The 22,813-nt window shown below is 36.1% G+C and overlaps 1 protein-coding gene across 2 annotated transcripts in view; it reads right to left on the reverse strand.

Moving 5' to 3' along the window:
• PSME4 (proteasome activator subunit 4) overlaps positions 1-22,813 on the reverse strand; it is a 106,237-nt gene that overhangs the window by 42,205 nt on the left and 41,219 nt on the right. For both annotated transcript variants that reach the window (XM_073022981.1, XM_073022980.1), the window contains 14 exons: positions 20,966-21,152; positions 20,254-20,343; positions 18,835-18,899; positions 18,415-18,565; positions 16,336-16,434; positions 16,060-16,129; positions 15,200-15,267; positions 14,057-14,272; positions 13,352-13,509; positions 12,293-12,388; positions 3,085-3,140; positions 1,802-1,858; positions 1,528-1,583; positions 1,338-1,436 (listed from right to left, as the gene is read on the reverse strand). In XM_073022981.1, coding sequence (XP_072879082.1) covers positions 1,338-1,436; positions 1,528-1,583; positions 1,802-1,858; positions 3,085-3,140; positions 12,293-12,388; positions 13,352-13,509; positions 14,057-14,272; positions 15,200-15,267; positions 16,060-16,129; positions 16,336-16,434; positions 18,415-18,565; positions 18,835-18,899; positions 20,254-20,343; positions 20,966-21,152 — 1,468 coding nt within the window. The remainder of the gene's footprint in view (positions 1-1,337; positions 1,437-1,527; positions 1,584-1,801; positions 1,859-3,084; positions 3,141-12,292; positions 12,389-13,351; positions 13,510-14,056; positions 14,273-15,199; positions 15,268-16,059; positions 16,130-16,335; positions 16,435-18,414; positions 18,566-18,834; positions 18,900-20,253; positions 20,344-20,965; positions 21,153-22,813) is intronic.

The raw sequence follows: 22,813 nt of genomic DNA on the forward strand, positions 1-22,813 counted from the left end.
TTATTCTAAAGACATCAGGCTTATATAAAAATATGCTATCTTAATTAATTTTATGGGTAATAGTAGAAATATCCCCCTTTTAAATAGCCCATCCAACACCCTGTTTTTCTCTGATAGTTTACTACTAGACCCACGCATGGGAGAGCAACAGAGTTGTGTTCTTATTCAGCTAAATACTGCAAGTACAAAAACAGCCTACTAAGACAACTGCTCAACTCTCTTAAATCTATAAATAGCCATAGCCTTTCAGGGTAATAATATATGTTTAGTACAAAATTTAATAATAATATCTTTTAGATTTCTAAAAGTTATAATTTAAGCTTTTATCCATATAATCTTGTACCTGGTCACCAAAGGCAGATAGTTGAGGCTCAAAGACTCTTCTTCTTCCACACCACAGCTCCTTAGTCATTAAGCCTCCCAATTCTACCATTTTCAAAACATGTTATTTCCATTTCAAGACCAGTGACTTGACTCAGGCTGTGTTTTTCACCTGGAGTGTAGCAGTAACTCCCTTTCTTGCTTCCAGTATCAATCTCTTTGTACTTACTGTTCACAGTGGTGTCAGAGCTTGTTAATGTTTAGTGAATTGAGTGTTGACTTTTCCAATCAATATTCAAATCAGATCTACTTAAGAACCGTTAATGACTCTCCCACTGCTGAATATAAAACTGAAGCACTTTCTCACAACAAAGTATAAACAACCTAGTTTACCCCCTACAGCCGCTGGCCCCTAAAGCATGTGATGTTTTTATATCTCCTTGCCCTTTTACATGCCATTCCTTCTGCCTGAAGTATCTAGCAACTGTTGTCTAAACAATGAACTCACACAACCTTTTTACACTCAATTTCAGTAACAGTTTCTGGTATAAGAACACTGCCATGAACATCTCTTGGCTTACACTGATACTCTTTCTTCCGGGGTCCCAGAGAAGCTTACGATGACTTCTACTGCAGCATGAATATAATACAAGGTAACTTTTTCTCAGATCTACATAAAGTGCAATGCTTTAAGTTCATTCCTGTAGATAATTCCTCCTATTTTTAAATTCCTTCAAGTTCTTACAAGGTAGTCTCAATGCTATTGTCCAAATTCCCATTGAGAGCTTAGAGACTATCATGGAAACAGGCAGAAGATTCTGTATAAGAAAAGCACATTTTTTGCTAGGATCCATTTGATTTCTACCATGATGCTTTTAATTTTTACATATTTTTAAATCTACTATTTTTCCTTTTAGGGAAACTTCCTCTATATGATGAATAATATCCAAACTAGGAGGTTATTATACATCTTTAAAAAAAAAAATTAGTGCAGACTTTTAGGTGAAAATACTGACCCGATTTTCCATTGATTTCTTTACTAAGTTGAAGCTTTTCCATCGTGAGTCAAATTCATGCTTGTGAGATCCTTGGAATTGCAAAAGGTCTCCAATAATCTGTGTCAAAGAATTTCAAATTGTATTTGCAAGTCATCAATTCAAGCTTTATCATATTAATAATTATGCAACTATTACATGATAATTGTACCTTTATAATAAGAAATAATGACTTGGTATCATCTTCTGAATTATCAAGTATGTGGTCTATAATGGGAGAAAGAAAAGGATTTTGGTTAAAATATTTTGAACTACTATAAGAATCTTGAGGCATTAGTTAAGAATCCATTAAGAAAAAAAATCACTGCGCAATATTCTCACCATTTAGAATAAAAATCATTAAGTAAACACATGCATGTTATAGATTAAAATTCCAAAATACTTATTCCAAAGTACAAATAAGTTAAATGTACAGATATACTTACTAAGAAGTTTCCTTATAACTGCAGCAATTGCTTCTCGGTGGTTCTCTCGAGACAGATCTATTTTGAAAAAATAAAAGAAGGTATTTTAGACACTGAATGCTCCTCAGACTTTTAAAGTTAATATCAACAGGTTAGGTCAAGAAGGGATAAAGTATTGGAGAAAAAAATAGGTCTGCCTTCACCATTGTTGGATTAGTGGCTAGGCATGTTACAGCAACTTCTAAAACCTCTACACTTAAATGACCTGCTTATGAGATGTCTATCATGCTTCAAGATAAAGAAAAATAACAATAATAAAAAATAAATAAAATGACCTGCTTATAAAACTTCACGGGGCAAGAAGGTGGGAGGGGCGAGGGAAAGAAAAACCACCTTTGCTGATATTTCAAAGGTCACTAATTAGAGATTAAAATACATGGAATTTTCTAATTAGTGGGTGACCTAAATCAAGCAATTATACCCTAGCAATTAATGTATGCAACTAACTTTAGTGTTAATCCAGCAATGAGAAAGGGTGCTAAATTTCTAGTCATGTTATATTCGGAACATTAACGATAAAATGTTTTACGTAAATGTTGTTATAAAACTTTATTATGATAGGAAGATATAAAGTTCATTCAAATATAGGGTTACAATATTCCTATTTACACCTAGTATAATATATAAGTGCTAGAATAATTTTAAACATAAATGAACATTATGATATATAAAAGCCTACCTCTGTACATAACATTCAAATACAGATTGACCCAATTTCTTACTGGCTATTCTTTATATAATAATTTTCCAGTTTCTCCAGAATAGGCAAAAATGACTACTGTATAATTAATATTCTTTTCATATATCAAAAAAGAGATTAGGAACATCATAATACAAAACTACTTCATTTTAGGCCGGGCGGGTTGGCTCACGGTTGTAATCCCAGCACTCTGGGAAGCGAAGGTGGGTAGATCACTTGATGTCAGGAGCTGGAGACCAGCCTGGCCACCACAGTGAAACTCTGTCTCTACCAAACATAGAAAACTTAGCTGGGCTTGGTGGCGCATGCCTGTAATCATAGCTCTTTGGTAGGCTGAGGCAAGGAGAATCGTTTGAACCCGGGAGGCAGGGGTTGCAGTGAGCAGAGACCGCGTTACCACATTCCAGCCTGGGCAACAGAGTGAGACTCCGTCTCAAAACAAAACAAAACAAAACAAAAACACTACTTCATACTTCATTTTGTCCTTGTGGAGTTACTGACAAAAATAATCCACACAGATTTACTAGGATTAAGATTCACATACCATATTCAAGTCCAGTATACAACTTTGTCTCTTCCAAGGACACCATACTTGGTACTCTGTATAAAAACAAGAGTGCTTGCATTTATTAATAATACCAATATGAAGTATTAAAGGGAAAAGTTGCATTGTTGTACTGTTTAAACCAAAACAAAGATTATGTTCTTTTAACAGACACAGATTTCCCATCTTCGATGGAAAAAAACAATCTATCTTTCCCAAGATCAATGCTGTTTCAGTAGGAATCATGTTATTCATCTTAAAGAAAAAATGTAGTGACTTCAGGGGGCCTCCTAAAGGAACATAATATTGATATCCAATATTCAAATGTAAAAGATTAAATACGATAAACATTTATATAAAGAAAAGTCAGCTTAATAATGGTACAACAGTTAAAACTCACAAATTTTACTAAAGCATATAGAACTGACAAGCTTATTTAGATAATCATTACCCTTCCTCTTAAAGTCAGTCAAACACATCTCTCCTAACATGTGCAATAAAAAGACCTCTTTTCGAAGAAATTCAGGTGTAAAAATCACTGTTTCCTAATTAAAGATCTGCCATAAAGAATTAGGATGCCACAACCAGAGGCTACCCTGAGCCTATAAACGGTAGCCCTGCTGCTCTGCAAGGCTACCACAACCAGACCCAACCAGTTAAATTCATTAAACAGTTAAGTCATTTTTTACATATGCAAGAACAGATTTTATAGGAAAATGAGAATTGATATATCTGAAATCTACATTTTCTCTAGTGAAAAATATACCTCATTTTCAATATTTTATTTCAAAATATGAGATTCAATTCAAAGCTTTTATTAAACAAAGAGATACATTCTAAAAGGAAAAACAGGCACAAATGCGGCAAGCATATACAGAGTTAATAAACAGCAATCTTATTATTATTACTAATCACCAATGAACTGCACAGCACTTGCCATGAAGAAAATACCATTTTTAAATCAGCACATCCTGAGCTATATTGTATACCCTCAAAAAGTAGCTGAATTAAATGGGTTATCTCTACTTTAATATTTGACAATTATGAATTCAGGCATTTAGATAATAGGAAAAAACATTTCTAAAATGTCAGTTATTTAACTATGTTCCTCACCATAACCCAGTACAGAGGATAGCAACAATACCTTCTCAAGTTTCAAAACCAAGCCCATAGAGTATAAACAAAGAATGGCTTCTTTTTCACTAACTTACTTCAAAGCTTAATATTTGTTTTCCTTCTATAAAACTTCAACCACTGGCAAACTTGAGCATCTTATATATTTTTGCATGATCAAAAATATGTATGTATCCAAAATCTGTTAGTAGAAAATAAAATCAGATTCCTTTACATGAACCTCAAGTCTTTACTGAAATTAGATTTCACCAAAGAGAAAAGGCCTGTACTCAAGAGTAACAAGAATAAAACACAAGAGGGTTCCCACCCTCCCCCCCGCCATTGTTAGAGCAAGGGGAAATGCTTGCTGTGAGCCATCCCATCAGAGTATGTGTCTCCCCACTGCTGCCATAAACAGTTTTCTGAAGGAGAAATATACAGCCTGCAGCTTACCCAGTCTGTATCTAATGCCATATAACATTAAGTCAAGCATGAACTTTAACTACTGTCACTTTAGTTACAGTCATATTATACAAATGAGAGAAAAAAAGCATTCTTTATGACCAATTATTCTCCATAGGTTTTACTATATCAAAAAAGCTGTATTTGGGAATTTAAAGTTTTTCAAACAAGTTTCATCTAAGAGTCCTGACACCAAATTTCTTAAAATCCATGTGACACTTTGAATTGTTTTGTTACCAGGGAATCTGAAAAATTATCACTTATGCTGACTACTTTTAAAAATCCTGTATAAGATTGTAAAATATTAAGTAATATATTTAAATAAAAGCCTTATCTTCTTCCTTTACTTTTAAAACTTGGATTAAAATACAGCATCCATATCTCCTACAAAGAGCTGACCCTTGAACAACACAGGTGTGGGTCTACTTACACGCAGATTTTTTTTTCAACTAAACGTATTAGCCAGATGAGAAATCTACACATTATGGAGGGCTGACTTTTCGTGTATGCGAGTTCTACAGGGCCTACTGTGGCACTTGAGTATGAGTGGATTTTGGTATGCTGTGGGTCCAATCTCCTAACTACACCAAGGGAAGACTATATATAGGACATATCTGGGTAGTACACATTACAGCTTTTAGTTATTCTTATCCACCATAATTTGATATTTTCTTGCCTACCACAAATTAACTGGCTTAGCATGTTTTACAGTAACTGCTTCTCAGCAAGTGTAGCTATTTACTTTTTTTCTTTTTTTCAAGACAGGATCTCCCTCTGTCACCCAGGCTGCAGTGTAGTGGTACGATCATGGCTCACTGCAGCCCCAACCTTCCCAGTTCAAGTGGACTCACACACACTTCAGGCTCTTGAATGCCACCAAGTCAGCTAATTTGTTTATTTATTTTTTGGTAGAGACAGGGTCTCGCTATGGTGCCCAAGTTGGTCTCAAACGCCTGGTCCCAAGTAATCCTCCCACCTCCACCTCCCAAAGCACTGGGATTATAGGCATGAGCCATAGTGCTCTACCTCTTCTGACCTTTAGATTTTTTACGAAAAGAAATCTCTATCCACTACCCAAGTAAAATATTATGACTCTATCTCTTTGTGACGTTATAGATCTACTTGTGCCCAGAATGTAATCTCTGATATATATAAAATGGTTCTAGTAGCTTTTAGCTATGCACATAATCTTAGGTGAATAGGCTTAAGGCACTGTCTTACAGATCTATATTCTGACTAAAAGCTATAGTAAGAGTACATAAGTTAAATCAAATTCCATCACTACCTCCCCCTTCCCCATGTGAAATCCATCCTACTCATTCACTAGTTCATTTTATAAACCATATTATCATTTAACCTAAGGAACAATACAATTCAAAAAAATAATTCCAGCACAACATACTGTAAATAACACCTCTATATAATAATAATAAAGTTAAATCTGCTTCATAGCTTCTAGATAGTACCAGGCCACCTAACTTATAGTAAAATGTATTAAAATAATTGTACCACTAAAAAAAGACCTATGAATTTTCAGCAACTATAGTATTCATACCACTAGATGGCAATCTTCTTTAGATATGATTAGAGCAGAACTATGAAAAGAATCACTGGTAGGAAAGAAGGGATGGTGAAAAATAACTATTAACACAAAAACAAAATATATAATACAAATCACATATGTAAATGAAAGCTGGGTGAATTGTCATGAAACAGCTGTAAACAATAATACAAAATTCTTCCTGTGTATAAGTGAAAGAACATCCTATCTTCCCAATAATCCTTCCCCTTCTAAATAAAAATAAACATAAAAGATGTAAAACCAAGCCCCTAAAAGATTTTTTTTCCCTTCAAAGTATAAATGTTCCACAAGAGACAATTAGGCCTATTTTTGTGTTCTATTATCCAATTCAATCCTAGGTAGCAATAATAACTACAAACACAAACGAAAACCTGGCTCTTACCCTGCCAAGTGAACAAGGAGTTGCTAAGTAAAGAGAAATCTTATACGCTGCTAGATTTTAAATTAACTCTGAAAACAGGAACTATTTCCAAGTCTGACACACAAGCTTTTAAAAATAAATGAAAACAGTCAGAAGGTGAAATAAGGAGAAAACAGGGTTACTCACCGTGGAGTAGTAACTGTTTCCTTTTCTGTGTGCAGCTCCCCCAGCAGAGCTGGGTAGTTTCCTGGAGGTGCCAAGAGAGGTTAGCTAGCCCTGCCCCTCATTGCATAAGCAACACATCCTTTCACATATCAATGAAATGGTCTCACTATCAGACCTTAAGTATGAATTTCTTTGAGTGAAAAGTTAGTAAAAGCTGAGATCCTAAGGATGATTTAACTAAAAATAACGTAATAAATCTATCAGAGGAAAGGGGGCACAAAGTAAAGAAATATTTTGAGATGAAAAATGACTCCTCTACCTTGAGTAACCCTGTTTTTTAGATGTTAGTTTTTTGCATCCTGTGATAGCTGGTTAGACCTAAAAGATTATTTAGAGAATGGACTGCAAAAGGAAAAATTAATGACGATTTCAGGATTAAAGGCAAGTGTCCAAAATTCCTGTGACTCTGGAAAGACATAATCCAACTTCCACATCTATAAAGGTAGAATTATGAGTATAAACTATACCACAAATATTTCTCTTAAAACACTATCTAAAGGTTCCAAGAGCAAAATAGGTCTTATTTTAATATTAATTAGCAACCTGTGATATCTGACAAAACTGTTAGGAATTCAAATTGTTTTCAATGGTACGAAATAAGAAAAAATTTACCCTTAATTACCCACAATTACTTTATTATATCCATCCTTGGAAACTGTAAAGTTTACAGTAAGTATAAGATATTTAGTGGCTGGGCGCAGTGGCTCACGCCTGTAATCCCAGCACTTTGGGAGGCAGAGGTGGGTGGATCACGAGGTCAGGAGTTCAAGATCAGTCTGGCCAAGATACTGAAACCCCATCTCTACTAAAAATACAAAAATTAGCCGGGCATGGTGGCATATGCCTGTAATCCCAGCTACCCAGGAGGCTGAGACTAGAGAATCACTTGAACCTGGGAGGCGGAGGCTGCAGTGAGCTGAGATTGTGCCACTGCACTCCTGCCTAGGCAACGAGAGTGAAACTCCGTTTCAAAAAAAAAAAAAAAAAAGATATGTAGTGACTCTATATTGCTAAAGGCCCAAAGGTACACAGTATCCCCAAAGTGGATACCAATAGGTAGATCATTTACTTTTATGCTTAGGACATGGCTTTTTACTTTTTGTCAATCTCTAATATAATAATATAGCACAGAAGATAGGTCTTCCCATTTAGTAGCCACTCCCCTGAACAATGAGATTTTTTTTTTTTTTTTTTTTAATTTTTATTTTTTTTTGAGACGGAGTCTCGCTCTGTCGCCCAGGCTGGAGTGCAGTGGCGCAATCTCGGCTCACTGCAAGCTCCGCCTCCCGGGTTCACGCCATTCTCCTGCCTCAGCCTCCCGAGTAGCTGGGACAAACAATGAGATTTTAAGACCATCCCACATACCCTATTAGGACTAAGTTAGATATTCTCACAGGAAAACTAAAAAGTAACCTAAGCTTTGGCTGGGGCGTGGTGGCTCATGCCTGCCAGTAATCCCAGCACTTTTGGATGTGGAGACAGGTGGATCACCTGAGCTCAGGAAATTGAGACCAGCCTAGGCAACATAGCGAAACCCCATCTCTACAAAAAATACGAAAATTAACTGGGCGTGGTGACCCACGCCTACAGTCTCAGTTATTTGGGAGCTAACGTGGGAGGATCACTTGAGTCCAGGAGATGGAGAGTGCAGTGAACCAAGATTGTGTCACTGCATTCCAACTTGGGCAACAGAGCAAGACCCTATCTCAAAAGAACTAAAAAAATAAATACATAAATAAAAAAGCCAGTGTGGTGGCTCACACCTGTAATCCTAGCACTTTGGGAGGCCGAGGTGGGAGGATCACTTGAGCTCAGAGACCAGCATGGGCAACATAGTGAGACCTTGTCTCTATTTTTTTTTTTTAAAGAAGAAAAAAAAAGAAGTAAACTAAGCTTCTAGGGCGTTTTTTGTTTGGTTGGTTTTTTTTTTTTATCACTGTACTCTTTCTTCCAGAAGACAAAGACTACTAATACACACACAAGGCAATCTTAATACTGAGTAATCTGACAAAAAAAATTATACCAGCTAGAATTTTACCTAAGATTTATATAAATTTAAATGTTTTAAAAAAGAATCATATAAAGCTGAATGTGGTGGCTCACGCCTATAATCCCAGCACTTTTGGAGGTCGAGGCAGGCAGATCACTTGAGGTCAGCAGTTCGAGACCAGCTTGGCCAACATGGTGAAACCCTGTCTCTACTAAAAATGCACACAAAAAAATTAGCCAGGCGTGGTGGCATACGCCTGCAATACTACCTACTTGAGAGGGTGAGGCAGGATAATAGCTTGAACCCGGGAGGCAGAGGTTGCAGTGAGCCAAGATAGCGTCATTGCACTCTAGCCTGGGTGACAAAAGCGAAACTCCACCTCAAAAAAAATTAAAATACAAAAATTAGCTGGGTGTGGTGGCGGGTGCCCGTAATCCCAGCTACTCAGGAGGCTGAGGAAGGACAATCGCTTGAACCCGGCAGGTGGAGGTCGCAGCGAGCTGAGATCACACACTTCACTCCAGCCTGGGCAACAGAGCAAGACTGTCTCAAAAAAAAAAAAAAAAAAAAAAAAAAAAAAAAAAAAGAATCATGAATTGCTATGTGCTTCTAAAAACTGGGCTGGTATTTCAGAAAATGCATAATGTCTCCTAATACCACAGCCAAACTGTTATTAACAATAGATATTTTCCTCAGACATCTTAAGACATTACACTAAATTATTCATATAACAATTATGTGTTTCATTTTCTCCCTGACCTAGTACATTTTCCCATTTCCTATGGAGCAACTAATGTGCTAAGTTAATTCTCTTTCTCTACTAGTTTCAAACTGATCTGCTGATAATCACCATAAATTATGCTATAGATATTCATTCTTCACACCAGGCAGTATGAATTTGTATCAAAGAACAATGGGACCATCTATTGGAATAACTGTATTAGTTTTTTCAAATCAATTTTGATTTAGAAGATTTTAACAATTACTAACCTATATTAAAATAAGCATTTTAGAAATTTTAAAGGCTATTTTATGATACTTTATGAGGTTAACCATCTGTTAAAAAAAAGTAAAAATGTTACACATAGGAAATAAATGTCAAAAGCTATACTTTGCCAAAATAAAGCTTCAGCTGAAGGTAATGACGGTTATAACTTAAATACAATTCTATTAGGAACTTGTAAAAGCCAAAGGAAGACTTAAAACTCCCTCTTTTGGCAATTCAAAGGCAAAGAGATGTTCATTTATTCTTAATTCTACTTTATATAATCACTATCCCCCACAGATATATGTAACTAAAAACACCCCTAAAAATACGTATTATTCAATGATTTTTAAAAATTGAAGTTTTATTTCATTATATTATTAGGTATATATCAGGAAGCATTTTATATTTTTATCTATATATGTTTAAATATATAAACATGTACATATATTTAATATAGATTTTTATTACTTCATTACATTATTACATTAAATTTTCACTCTAAATGTGCAAGTGCTAAAACGCAAAACCTTTCAGGCTAAATTTATCTTTCCTTTTTAACTTTTCTGGGAAAAGCCAATAAAAGGATACTCAGGATCAATTTTATAGCTTATAATACATAGTAATATAAACTAATAGTCGGTATTATATGGTATTCGTAAGATTATCATAATATATTCTTTTCCTTATTAAAATGCACTTCATTATACAAAAATCTAATTGGTTTTATAATAATCAAATATATGAAGCTTTTGTCATGATGCACATTTATTTCAAAGGATAAAGCCTTTTGCTTCAACTCACTCTTACAATGTATATGTCATCAAGACACAGGCTGATACGAACTGCAAGGAAAATTCTTTGGCCTCTTTAGCAGACCCTTCAGCAGTGCATCCTAATGATCACTCAGTCTAAAAATTTACTAACATTAAAAACACATGCTTTTGCTCTTAAATTGTTGGATTAAATGACCACAATTCTAATTGTTGACACTTTCAAGCAGAACTCAATTTGCTGACGTGCTAGGTTTGCTAAGTATGAAATAGCTTTTTGCATGCCATAAAAGGGTCAAGTTCTTACTGTAATACACACTGTTACGATCATAGGTGAAAATCAAAATAATTTTTGAAGGCTCTTGTTTTTAAATATTATTCAAAATCAATCTTTTTTTCTGGTACAAATCCTCTTATATCAAACTACAAAACTAATGAAAAACAAAAGTTCTTTAAAAAAGAATTCGGCAAATTCCTAGACACACTTATAACAGATGTCCTTACCTGAAATGACCCTAACTTCTCCTTCTTAAACTTAATAATCTAAAAAGCTCAATGCCTAAGAACAATTTTTTGGAGTGAAAAAAATGGGAAATGCATGACTCCAAACAATGACTACACAAAGTATGGGAAAGACACGTAAGCCACATTTTGAAACCACTTCTTGAGGCTTTTTAACGTTTTTGTTGCAAAATCAGTAAATCATTTTCCCCTTTGTGTTTTTTGAGGGGGAAGAGAGGGCACTTACTAATTGAATGTTATTTACATGTGATTTCATTAACTTGCTTAGTAACGAGATACCGATGTTGAAAAAAATGATCTTAATATATTTAAATTATTATCTACTTAATAATTAAGCTAAAATTAATATATACTGCTGATTTTATGCTTTTTCTTTTTTTTTTTTAATTTTTTTTGAGACAGGGTCTCACTCTATTGCCCAGGCTAGAGTGCAGCAGCATGATCTCAGCTCACTGCAACCTCTGCCTCCCAGGCTCAAGCAATCCTCCCACCTCAGCTGGGACTACAGGTATGTGCCACCACGCCCAGCTCATTTTTGTATTCTTTGTAGAGACAGGGGTTTGCCATGTCATCCGGGCTGATCTCGAACTCCTGCACTCAAAGGATCTGCCTGCCTCATAAGCCACCACACTGGGCCTCTGCTGATTTTATTCTAACTTAATTTTTTTCATCTTAAATGGCAGAACTAACAATGGATTCAATTTAGCTATTCATTCAAAGTAATAACAATCTGAAAACACTTAAAAAATCATAACAAACTGACACATAAAAAAAGTTCAAAATCATAAAGAATAAGATTGAAGAAATCTTTTTTTAAAAAAGATTTTTGCTACAAAATCCTAAATCAACATTTGCTACAGACAAAAAAAAGTAGTATTTTTCCTTTTTAAAAGAACATTATTTATTTTAATTAACTCAGTAAACTAATAGATTAACTTAATATCTTCACATTTGATATTTTAAAATTAATACCTGAAGTTATTCTATCCTGGTAACATGGGAAAATCTGAATAAAGCCTTCAGGTTTATAGACCTAAATTGTACCTCTGATATTTTTGACCTTCACAGTGACAAATAAAAAGGTTAAAGTGATACAGAAGTAACAGCAACAGCAATAACAAACCAAAAACTCATTAAGTGACTAAGACCTAAAATATATGCTAAGTGGCAAAATAAAGTAGTTATTTTTACTTACAAGTTAGTAACTGGCTCTCCTTTCAACGGAGGTAGGAGGTTTCCAGAGCCAATTAAACAGTTGTGCACTATAGTCAGACTCTGTAGAATATCATCTCTAGAAAAAAATGAAAGACATTTCATATTTTAGAAGACTCCAAATCCCTATTTAACAAGCCTGCTAGAGCCTAGCACAAAAGTTTTATCATGTGGGGATATAAATGATTAAGGTAAAGAAATAACAAATGTCTTCAGTTTACCAACAGTAAAGAACAATTTAACATATATTTATTGCTAACACTATGCTTGCTTACATTTAAACAGGCTCTAAATAATCACAAGTAACAATAATTAACTGCCCTTTGTGAAACAATTATTAATTTAAGCATCCCTTTACCAAAGACCACTGCCACTAATAAAAAGAGGAAATAACGCTACAGAAGATCTTCCAGCTTATTCCATCTTTTAAAAATGGGACTAGTTAAACATTTACTCCAAAAAGCAGTTCAGAGCACGACAGAGTTAATGTTAGTCAATCACACTTCTTTCTCCAAGCCCATTCCTAAATCTGCTTATGAAAAATTTGTGGCGTTTGACACATTAACTTTCTTGCTATTATTTCAGAAACTTTCAAAGATTCAAACTATGAAAAGTCTAATGGTTTCAAATACTTATTTCTTGTTAAATACCTGTGGAACAAGAAACAAAAATCTCATAGAAATAATTCTCAAAATAACATTTTGAGAACACAATAAAATCTAAGCTGAGTCTAGGAAAACAGGCATTCCTTTCAAAGAAGGTATATCTACACACACTTTCCAAAAGATATACAAGTGAACCCGCTAAGTAGAAGGTAATAAAAAAAAAAGTAGAAAAAGAAACCCAGACTTTGTGTTTAAAATGTTTAAGTGTTGTCAAATTTTCTGTTATACAACATTATATTAAATGATTTTCTAAGTACATGTACAGCAGATTTTCAAAACACAATTGAAAATGAATACATGAGCTATGCCACAGATAAAGCGACAAAACACGTCTGTACTCTGCAACTGAATAACTCTAATTATAAAATAAAACCAACCTAGACATTTCAAGCTTTCCATCCCCACAATGCTGGAGTTTGATAAGCTCAGGCTGAAGAAAGGAGTCCAAAAGATAAAAGGCAAAAGACACTTCTTCTAAAGAAGGAACATGCCACTGGATTCCCAGATTCCATAAGTCCCCAGGTTTGCCCCAGTCCTAGAAAAGAACAGCATCTACTCAGCAAGTTGAGAAATTAAAAACAGTAACAACAACAACAAACCCACATATATTTACACAATTTTTAACATTTAAAAGAAAATGTACACATAATCCAAACCTATGCTAGCAAATGACATACAAAAAAGTAGCATGAAAACAACATCTTATTGCCTCTTTGTTATCACTCCTGAAAAAAGTCTCCCTGAAGAGTACTCATTATAATATGAGTTTGCTCTAAGAGTGATACTATAAAAGTGACAATGAGTTTATGTGAGGCTTAGTTTAGCAATAAAATTATATTAGACTACAGACATTAGATATGGCATACCAAGCTCTTTCACATACCAACAGGAAAGAAAACTAGAGTTTTAGTTCCATGCAAAATGAGACAGCACAAGTTTCACACATTCTGATAATAGTTTTAATAATCTATCTTAAAAATAAAAAACTAACATCTTTATATGCAAAAAAAATAACACTTTGAATCCCTTAAAACAAAAAACATCAACATATCCTTGAATCCTGAAGTATTGAAAATGCTTGCCTTGATAGGAAAGTATTCAGAAGGAGGCTTGTCAAAGCCACCTGGCACACTGCAGTACTCTGTAGGGTAGATAAGTGTGGTAGAACGGAGAAGATGATGCAAAAGGTTACAAGACAGAGTGTAACCCTGCTTACAGGTTAAATGTAGGGTTCTTTGGAGAATCTTTACAAGCTGCTCCCTATAAAGAAGCAACTTCCTTCCATCCACTCGAGTAATCTAAAAAGAGGGAAAAAATAGTTGAAGATATTTTGGTTAAAAGACCAAGAACCAGTCATTAATGCAAAGTTCAATGTTTGGCCACTAACATAGTCTAAAATAGTGTTTCTCTAAATGACTTTAACTAATTTTAGGATTTTCATTTTAACTGTATTCTAATTATTTGTTTGTGAAATCAAACACATTTTCTGAGCTTAAGTTTTCATGCACCATAGTAACATCCCTTTCAAAAGAGTCTATTCTCCTAAGAAGACTAAATCTAATTAAACTTTTTTTTTTTTTTTTTTTTTTGAGACGTTGTCTCGCTCTGTCGCCCAGGCTGGAGAGCAGTGGCACGATCTTGGCTCACTGCAACTTCCGCCTCCCGGGTTCAAGCGATTCTCCTGCCTCAGCCTCCTGAGTAGCTGGGATTACAGGCACACGCCACCACGCCCAGCTAATTTTTGTATTTTTAGTAGAGACGGGGTTTCACCATGTTGGCCAGGATGGTCTCAATCTCCTGACCTCATGATCCGCCCGCCTCGTCCTCCCAAAGTGCTGGGATTACAGGCGTGAGCCACTGCGCCCAGCCCTAATTAAACTTCCGAAAAAACTGATAAAGAAAACTTAAGTTAGATTGATGGCCAAATTTAAATAGTAGACCCAAAAAATTCCCAAATCTGATCAACTTTTTCAATTACTGAGTTACCCATATTAGAATTAACTGGTAAAACTAAGTTAAGTAGATGGTTGAACATGCAGTGATCAACTATACCACTCCTTTGACAATAAGAGCATGATATATTCTGACTTTCTGAAGCCTCATCATAAATTTCCAAAACTCAGACTTTTCATATGTTTTAAAGTCATTTTGTCAGGAAGAGCTAAATCCTAAAAGCAAGTCAATGTTTTCATAGTCATGTTTTTTATTCCAAAGATTTATAATACCTCAGACAAAAGTTGAAGATTCCATAGTAATTCCTTGTCTAGCTCTTCATCATTTAATACATCATCATCTAAAAGCAGCAAAATAGTATTAGGGGTGAAAAAACTATGCATTCAACTAAATACAGCATTTTAAAATATTTCTATTTAATATTTCCAATAGCTGAGGAAAGCCTCTTTTAGGAAGACTTATTATTTCTTCTTCATGAAGCTGAGCTTGCTCCAAAAGGAAGCAGAAACAAAATTTTCAAGAAAATAAACACACCAACCAAGACTTCTGCTTCTCTATATCACACAAAATAACTGATATTATTATTATTTATGTATTTATTTATTTATTTTTGAGAAAGACTCTCGCTATGTCGCCCAGGCTGGAGTGCAGTGGTGCAATCTCGGCTCACTGTAAGCTCTGCCTCCTGGGTTCACGCCATTCTCCTGCCTCAGCCTCCTGAGTAGCTGGAACTACAGGGGCTCGCCACCACGCCCGGCTAATTATTTATTTATTTTTTTTAGTAGAGATGGGGTTTCACCATGTTAGCCAGGATGGTCTTGATCTCCTGACCTTGTGATCCGCCTGCCTTGGCCTCCCAAAGTGCTTGGATTACAGGCGTGAGCCACTGCACCTGGCCAATAACTGATATTTTTGAAGGTAACCTCTGGATGGTTGTTGTATATGAATATTTATAAAGTAACATTTTTAAGCTACTGCCAACCTGGATGATACCTTTTTGGAGACAATTTCTCCTCAAATTACAAATCAAAATATTGTGTAGCTAAAAGAATCTGTTGTCATTAACAGTTTTAGAAACCAAGAAAAAAACTTACCCAAATTGTAAAGAGAGAATAATGACCTTATGACTTACTCATTGTAAGCTGAGTTATAACACTGCAGCAGTGGGGAACAAAGAGCTTCAAAGATTCTTCTGGGCAGCACTGAAAACATATTTGTATAAATAAGTTTTTTTTGAAAGGCAAATATATACTAGCATTATTATTTTCAGTGGTAACAAAAAGCTATAAATAAGCAGCTACTGAAAGAACTACGTATTTTAAGCATACAAGCACCTCTTAAATAATTAACCATATAAACTTGTTGATTGTTGAGTCATTAATACATCAGTTCAAAAAAATAAACTCACCTTTACAGCAGCGCGGCACATGTCTGCCACCATGCGACCTGCTACTCTTGTTTCAAATATATGTGAAGTAGAAAAATTAAAAACCTTCTGAAGGGCCACCTGTTAAGATATGTAAGAAATGAAAATGTCTAATGAGCATGTTTTCAGAAAATTAAACATCTTATAGAACATAAAAGAAAACGATATATATATTTAGACAATTCCAAAACTAAACGCAATTTTTAACCATCTGATTTTATAAGAATTTGTTTAATAATGTTACATTCAGGTCTAAGAACCATCTTTGTCCACGATCCTAACTTGAACAAAATATTTGAGGTACTGGCTGGGTGCGGTGGCTCACACCTGTAATCCTAGCACTTTGGGAGGCTGAGGCAGGAGGATCACTTGACATCAGGAGTTCAAGACCAGCCTGGCCAACATGGCGAAACCCTGTCTGCACTAAAAATGCAAAAATTGACCAGGCATGGTAGTGCATGCCTGTAGTCCCAGTTGCTGAGGAGGCTGAGGCATGAGAATTGCTTGAACTGGGGAGGTGGAGGTTGCAGTGAGCCGAGATCGCGCCACTGCACTCCAGCCCGGGTGACAGAGTGAGACTCTGTCTCACAAAAAAAAAAAAAAAAAAAAAAAAAAAAAAAAAAATTGAGGTATAAGATTTTACTTGCCACAGAAACCCTACACATAAAATTATACCTGGTGGAAGCAAATGCAATTTAATTATCTTCCTGGCTAATTGAATACAACAAAGGGAATTTTTTGGAATAACTAATATAATTTGTCATCCTGACAACTACAAACTAGATACCTATCCTTACCCTAAAAGACCCGAAGCAGTCTATTTATTTTACAAACATGTCACAAAACTTTAATTTACTTGTTCATTGGAACAATGAGTTCTAAACCTGGGTTAATAATACTGAAAAGTATAAACAACTCCTTTTGGTTAAACAAGAGATGATTTGTGTTCATTTCTTTATACTAACACAATCATAGCATTTATTTCACCCAGTTGTAAGGCAATTTGGCTTTCAGGATTAACATATTTAACAGTGATAATTATAGACGATGGGAGAAAAAACAGAAATGAAAATAAAGTGGAGTCTTAAAGGCTACAGATAATAGGTACCACACTACAGGTAACAGGTACCAATCAATATTGAATAAGTCAATGCTTACTGAATGTCTTATGAAGATAACTACTTCTAATCCATCAATTAGTCTTAGGATTTAATTTCTATCATGCGAGTGATGTCATAAGCAATTTCTAAAACTCAGCTGAGTAATTGTTTTTAATTGTAAAATTAAACAATACAGTTGTTTCTTGTTCATGGTAGTCATGTTCTATAAATTTGCTGTGACAACTGAACTAGCAAATACTGAACCATTGCTCCCAGGGGAAATACAGGATTATGTTCCTGTGAACCTAGAGTGACAACATTTTCATCAACTGAACAATACATAATCCTAAGTGTGTTTATGTTTACAGACAACTTATTTAATACATATTGTTGACTCACTAACATTTAATCCCCAGTCAACAGCACTATAACTCATGCCTGTTGACACTTACCCAGCACAGTGTTTTTTCCATTAGGCATAGCACAACTCTCTTATGCTTAGGAACCCTTTAAACCACTTTAAACACTAAACGCTTGGGAGTCATTTTTGACATTTTTAAACAGCAGAATCACCAACAAAAAGCACAAAAATGTAAAAATATGGCATTAAATAGATCGCAAAGGGGACAGTTGTTTAAGTCGAGCTGGATATAAGAAGGCAGAGTGCCTAGTTTGCTCTCAGCTGAGAACACATGGTATATGTGAGATCAAATTTAGGTAACTAAATTTTTGTCAGTCACAAAAGCTTTGATTCTCGGGTTGCAAATAATTAGAGCAAATAGGTAAATCTGCAAATATGAAATTTGCAAATAATGAGGAGCAACTGTACATTTCTTTAAAACTTCAGTATGAATGTAAATGATAAAACTGCATGATATACACAAAGTAACCTGAAGTCAATTTTAAAACATCAAATGAAACTTAAAAGCTGGAAGTTTAATTTTTGTAGCAATATTCTTACCATAAATATTTCTTTGGAACATTGGGTGAGGATTGTACTAAACGTAGAAGACAGACCTAATTCGACCAAACTCTCCAAGTGTGTCATTTTCTCAGTTTCTGTCTCTTCTCTTGTTTGCTCCAATGTGCTACTTTCTATAAGTCCAAAGCATCTAAATAATCCAAACAAAGCATAATTTCAGCAACTAAAATCTGGTTTGACATTTTTGGTGGTGATTAGGTAACTCTCTATTGTCCTAACTATTCAAGTGATAGCTACTTAATTTCTACGTGGTTCACAAATTGATTATCCTTTTATAACTTCAGGAGCACCAGTAGTAGCTAAATAAAGGTTATAATGCAGAAATAAACTACAGTTTCTGGGATAGAAGAGTCATTTTCTAGAATGTCAGCTAAACGTTGGTGTGGGTTACAAGCTCACCTGTCCATAAATTGTAAGACGAAGTCCTCAAATTCAGCTGTGGCTGAACAAAGTTCTCGTTCCACCTATAATATCCCAATGCGAAGAAAGATTACATATAGCCTTAGTTTTCTTTTCCTGAACTAACAAAACTCAATTATTGCCTGCCAAATATATCTACACTAAACCATTATATTGGGTACTTGAGAAACAGCACCATACTTGCCTATCAATTTAGAACGACTTGACCTACTACTTTCTAGGAACCAAAGAAAGAAGCAATTAATGTTATTTTACAAGGGCCAAATACAGAAGTCAAGCAGCTATCTTTATTATAAATTCAGTTTTCAAAACTGCTGATATATGTAAAGTCTAGTCTCTTACTACCTGAATGTACAAAAAAAAACCAAACAACAACATGCTTTCGGCTAGGTGCAGTGGCTGGCCAGACACTGTGGCTCATGCCTACAATCCTAGCACTTTGGGAGGCCAAGGTGAGCGGATCACTTGAGGTCAAGAGTTCAAGACCAGTCTAGCCAACATGGCAAAACCCCATTGCTGCTAAAAATACACACACACAAAATTAGCCAGGCATGGTGGCACACGCCTGTAATCCCAGCTACCCGGGAGACTAAGGCACAAAAACCATTTGAAACAGGGAGGCAGCGGCTGCAGTCAGCCAAGATGGCACTACTGCACTCCAGCCTGGGCGACATGCTTGCATTAAAGAAGATAGTTCTGGGGGCTGGGTACAGTGGCTCACATCTGCACTCTCAGCATTTTGGGAGGCCGAGGCGGGTAGATTACTTGAGGCCAGGAGTTCGAGACCAGTCTGGCCAACATGGCGAAAGCCCGTCTCTACTAAAAATACAAAAAATTAGCCAGGCCTGGTGGTGCGCACCTGTAGTCCTAGCTACTCGGGAGGCTGAGGCAGGAGAATCACTTAAACCAGGAGGTGGAGGTTGCAGTGAGCCGACACCACACCACCGCACTCCAGCCTGGGTGACAGAGCAAGACTCCATCTCAAAAAAAAAAAAAAAAAAAAAAAAAGAGAAGTTCTGAAAAAGCCAGACAGAAATGAAGAAAATCTTTCTTCATTAGATGTCAATCCCTTGGACAGATTTATTACTAACCTAAGATGATGGAAAAATAAAACAATCACCATTTTTTGCTTAACAAAACATTGAAAAGTGACATAAAACTGAAATACACCTCCAGATGTCAGAAGTTTATAGAAACGGCCTATTTTTGAGCCACCTCCTATGATGGGTGCTCTGTAGACTCTCTTGCCAATGATGTCCTGGCCCTCCATATGTACCATTCTAGTCACAAAATAGTAATTTTACTTCCCAAGTTGTTTCTAAACTGTCAAGTGTTACTATGCATATGCAATAATAATTAGAACATCTTCACCCTTTTATAACCATAAAATACCCTTACTTCTGTGAGGTCATTTCTTTCTTGTAGTACAGATGAACAATCTACTAAAGGCACCAGAGTAGAAAATGTTGCTATGAACTGGAATGTGATCTGTGGAAAGATACAAAGGATTTTCAACATTACATAATTCTAATTCAGAAATACAAGTATACCATGAACTACAATAAATTACCCCAATAAATTATCTTGATCAAAATCCCACAACAGTTTCTCTGGGTATTCCTTTTAGAATTAAACACTTTAAGAATCTTCATAATTAACTAGCTGTCGGCCGAGCACAGTGGCTCACACCTGTAATCCCAGCACTTTGGGAGGCCGATGTGGGTGGATCACTTGAGGTCAGGAGTTCCAGACCAGCCTGGCCAACATGGTGAAACCCTGTCTCTACTAAAAATACAAAAACTAGCCAGGCGTGGTGGCATGTGCCTGTAATCCCAGCTACACAGGAGGCTGAGGCAGGAAAATCGCTAGAATCCAGGAGGCAGATCGCAGTGCAGTGAGCCGAGATCATGTCACTGCACTCCAGTCAGGGTGACAGAGCAAGACTCCATCTCTACATAAAGAAATAAATGTTACTTTAATAATGAAGTTATACAACATTTATTTTCATATTTATATTAGGCTTACGCATAAAGTTCTCCAACCTTTTGTCACTAAGAAGTTACTTTGCCTCCTACCTAAATATAGAGTGTATAATCATCAATATACTCACCATGCATTTACTAAAGTCATTTGGATCCACCCCAGGCAATGCTCTCATCAACAGAGGTAGCATATGTGTAGGACCTTCAGGAAACCATCTGCCTCCTGATACCAAACTGCGGGCTACTCCAATTACACAACTTAAAGTGGCTGTGAGCTGGTGAGGTTCTGTTAATGTCTCTAATGCAGGATACGTTCTACAGTTTGAAAACAGAATTTTTAAAGTCTCCATCACAGACATGCATAATACCATAATACATTAAATATTGTAAATTCATAAACTGTACTTTGACTTAAAGGTTTATAAGTCAGCAAAATACTTAAGAGTGAAAATCTGCTATCAAAGTCAACAGAATTACAGTAGGCCCGTTATCTGCAGTTTTCGTAGTTTCAGCTAACAAAGGTTAACCAAGTATTTCAGTGTCCTGAGAACGAGACCATATTCACATAACTTTTATTATATTGAACAATGTATTTTTATAATTGTTCTATTTTATGATTGTTGTTCATGTCTTACTGGGCCTAATTTATAAATTAAACTATCACAGGTATGCATGTATGTGAAAAAAACATGGTATACATAGGGTTCAGCACTATCCATGGTTTCAGGTATGCACTGGGGGTCTTCAAACACATCCCTCACCAATAAGGGGAGACATTACCGTACACAAATGAAGGAAAGATACACAGATTATTTATTGCACATGTCCCCAATCCCCTGCTACCTTACCAACTCTTTTCATGCAAATTCCACAGTGAAAAAAGAACACACACTGGTAGAAGTTGGGGTGTGACGGCTCACACCTGTAACACTAGCACTTTGGGAGGCCAAGGCAGGCAGATCACCTGAGGTCAGGAGTTTGAGACCAGCCTGGCCAACATGGTGAAACCCTGTCTCTACCATGAATACAAAAATTAGTGGGGTGTGGTGGCGCATGCCTGTAATCCAAGCTACTCCGGCGGCTGAGGCAGGACAATCGCTTGAACCTGGGAGGTGGAGGTTGCAGTGAGCCAAGATTATGCCATTGCACTCCAGCCTGGGTGACAGAACAAGACTCTGTCTCAAAAAAAAACCAAAAGAACATCAACTGGTAGATACTGCTTTATTTCAGCTGTCCTAATCTATATTATACTAATCTAATGGTCAGTTAGTGGAATAACAAGTTACAAATACTCCACAGTTTCTTTCCCCTGACCACCCCTAACCCTGGAGTCAGGGTCTTACTCTGCCCCAGGCTGGAGTGCAGTGGCGTGATCATAGCTCACTGCAGCCTCCACATCACCCAGATCAGGTAACCCTCCCACTTTGGCTTCTCAAGTAGCTGGGACTACTGGCACATGTTACCACTCCCGGCTAATTTTTGTATTTTTTTTTTTGTAGAGACAGGGTTCTGCCATGTTGCCCAGGCTGGTTTCAAATTCCTGAGTTCAATCAATCCATCTTCCTCAGACTTCCAAAGTCCTGGGACTACAGGCATGAGCCAGACTAGTCACTTATTATTATTTTTTTTAATGGAGAAAACATACCAAACTCTTTAACAGAAGCTTTCTTGGAGATGTAAAACTAAGCGTCTAAAATTTTTTTCCTACATTTTTAGTTTTTAAAAAAGTTTTGCTTTAATTAAAAATAAAATCTTTGGCCGGCCATGGTGGCTCACACCTGTAATCCCAGCATTTTGGGAGGCCAAGACAGGTGGACTGCTTAAGGTCAGGAGTTCAAGATCAGCCTGACCAACATGGTAAAACGCCATCTCTACTAAAAATACAAAAATTAGCTGGGCATGGTGGCAGGCACCTGTAAATCCCAGCTACTCGAGAGGCTGAGGCAGGAGAATCGCTTGAACCGGAGAGGTGGAGG

Source organism: Chlorocebus sabaeus, chromosome 14, assembly GCF_047675955.1.
Source record: "Chlorocebus sabaeus isolate Y175 chromosome 14, mChlSab1.0.hap1, whole genome shotgun sequence".
Lineage (NCBI taxonomy): Eukaryota > Metazoa > Chordata > Mammalia > Primates > Cercopithecidae > Chlorocebus > Chlorocebus sabaeus.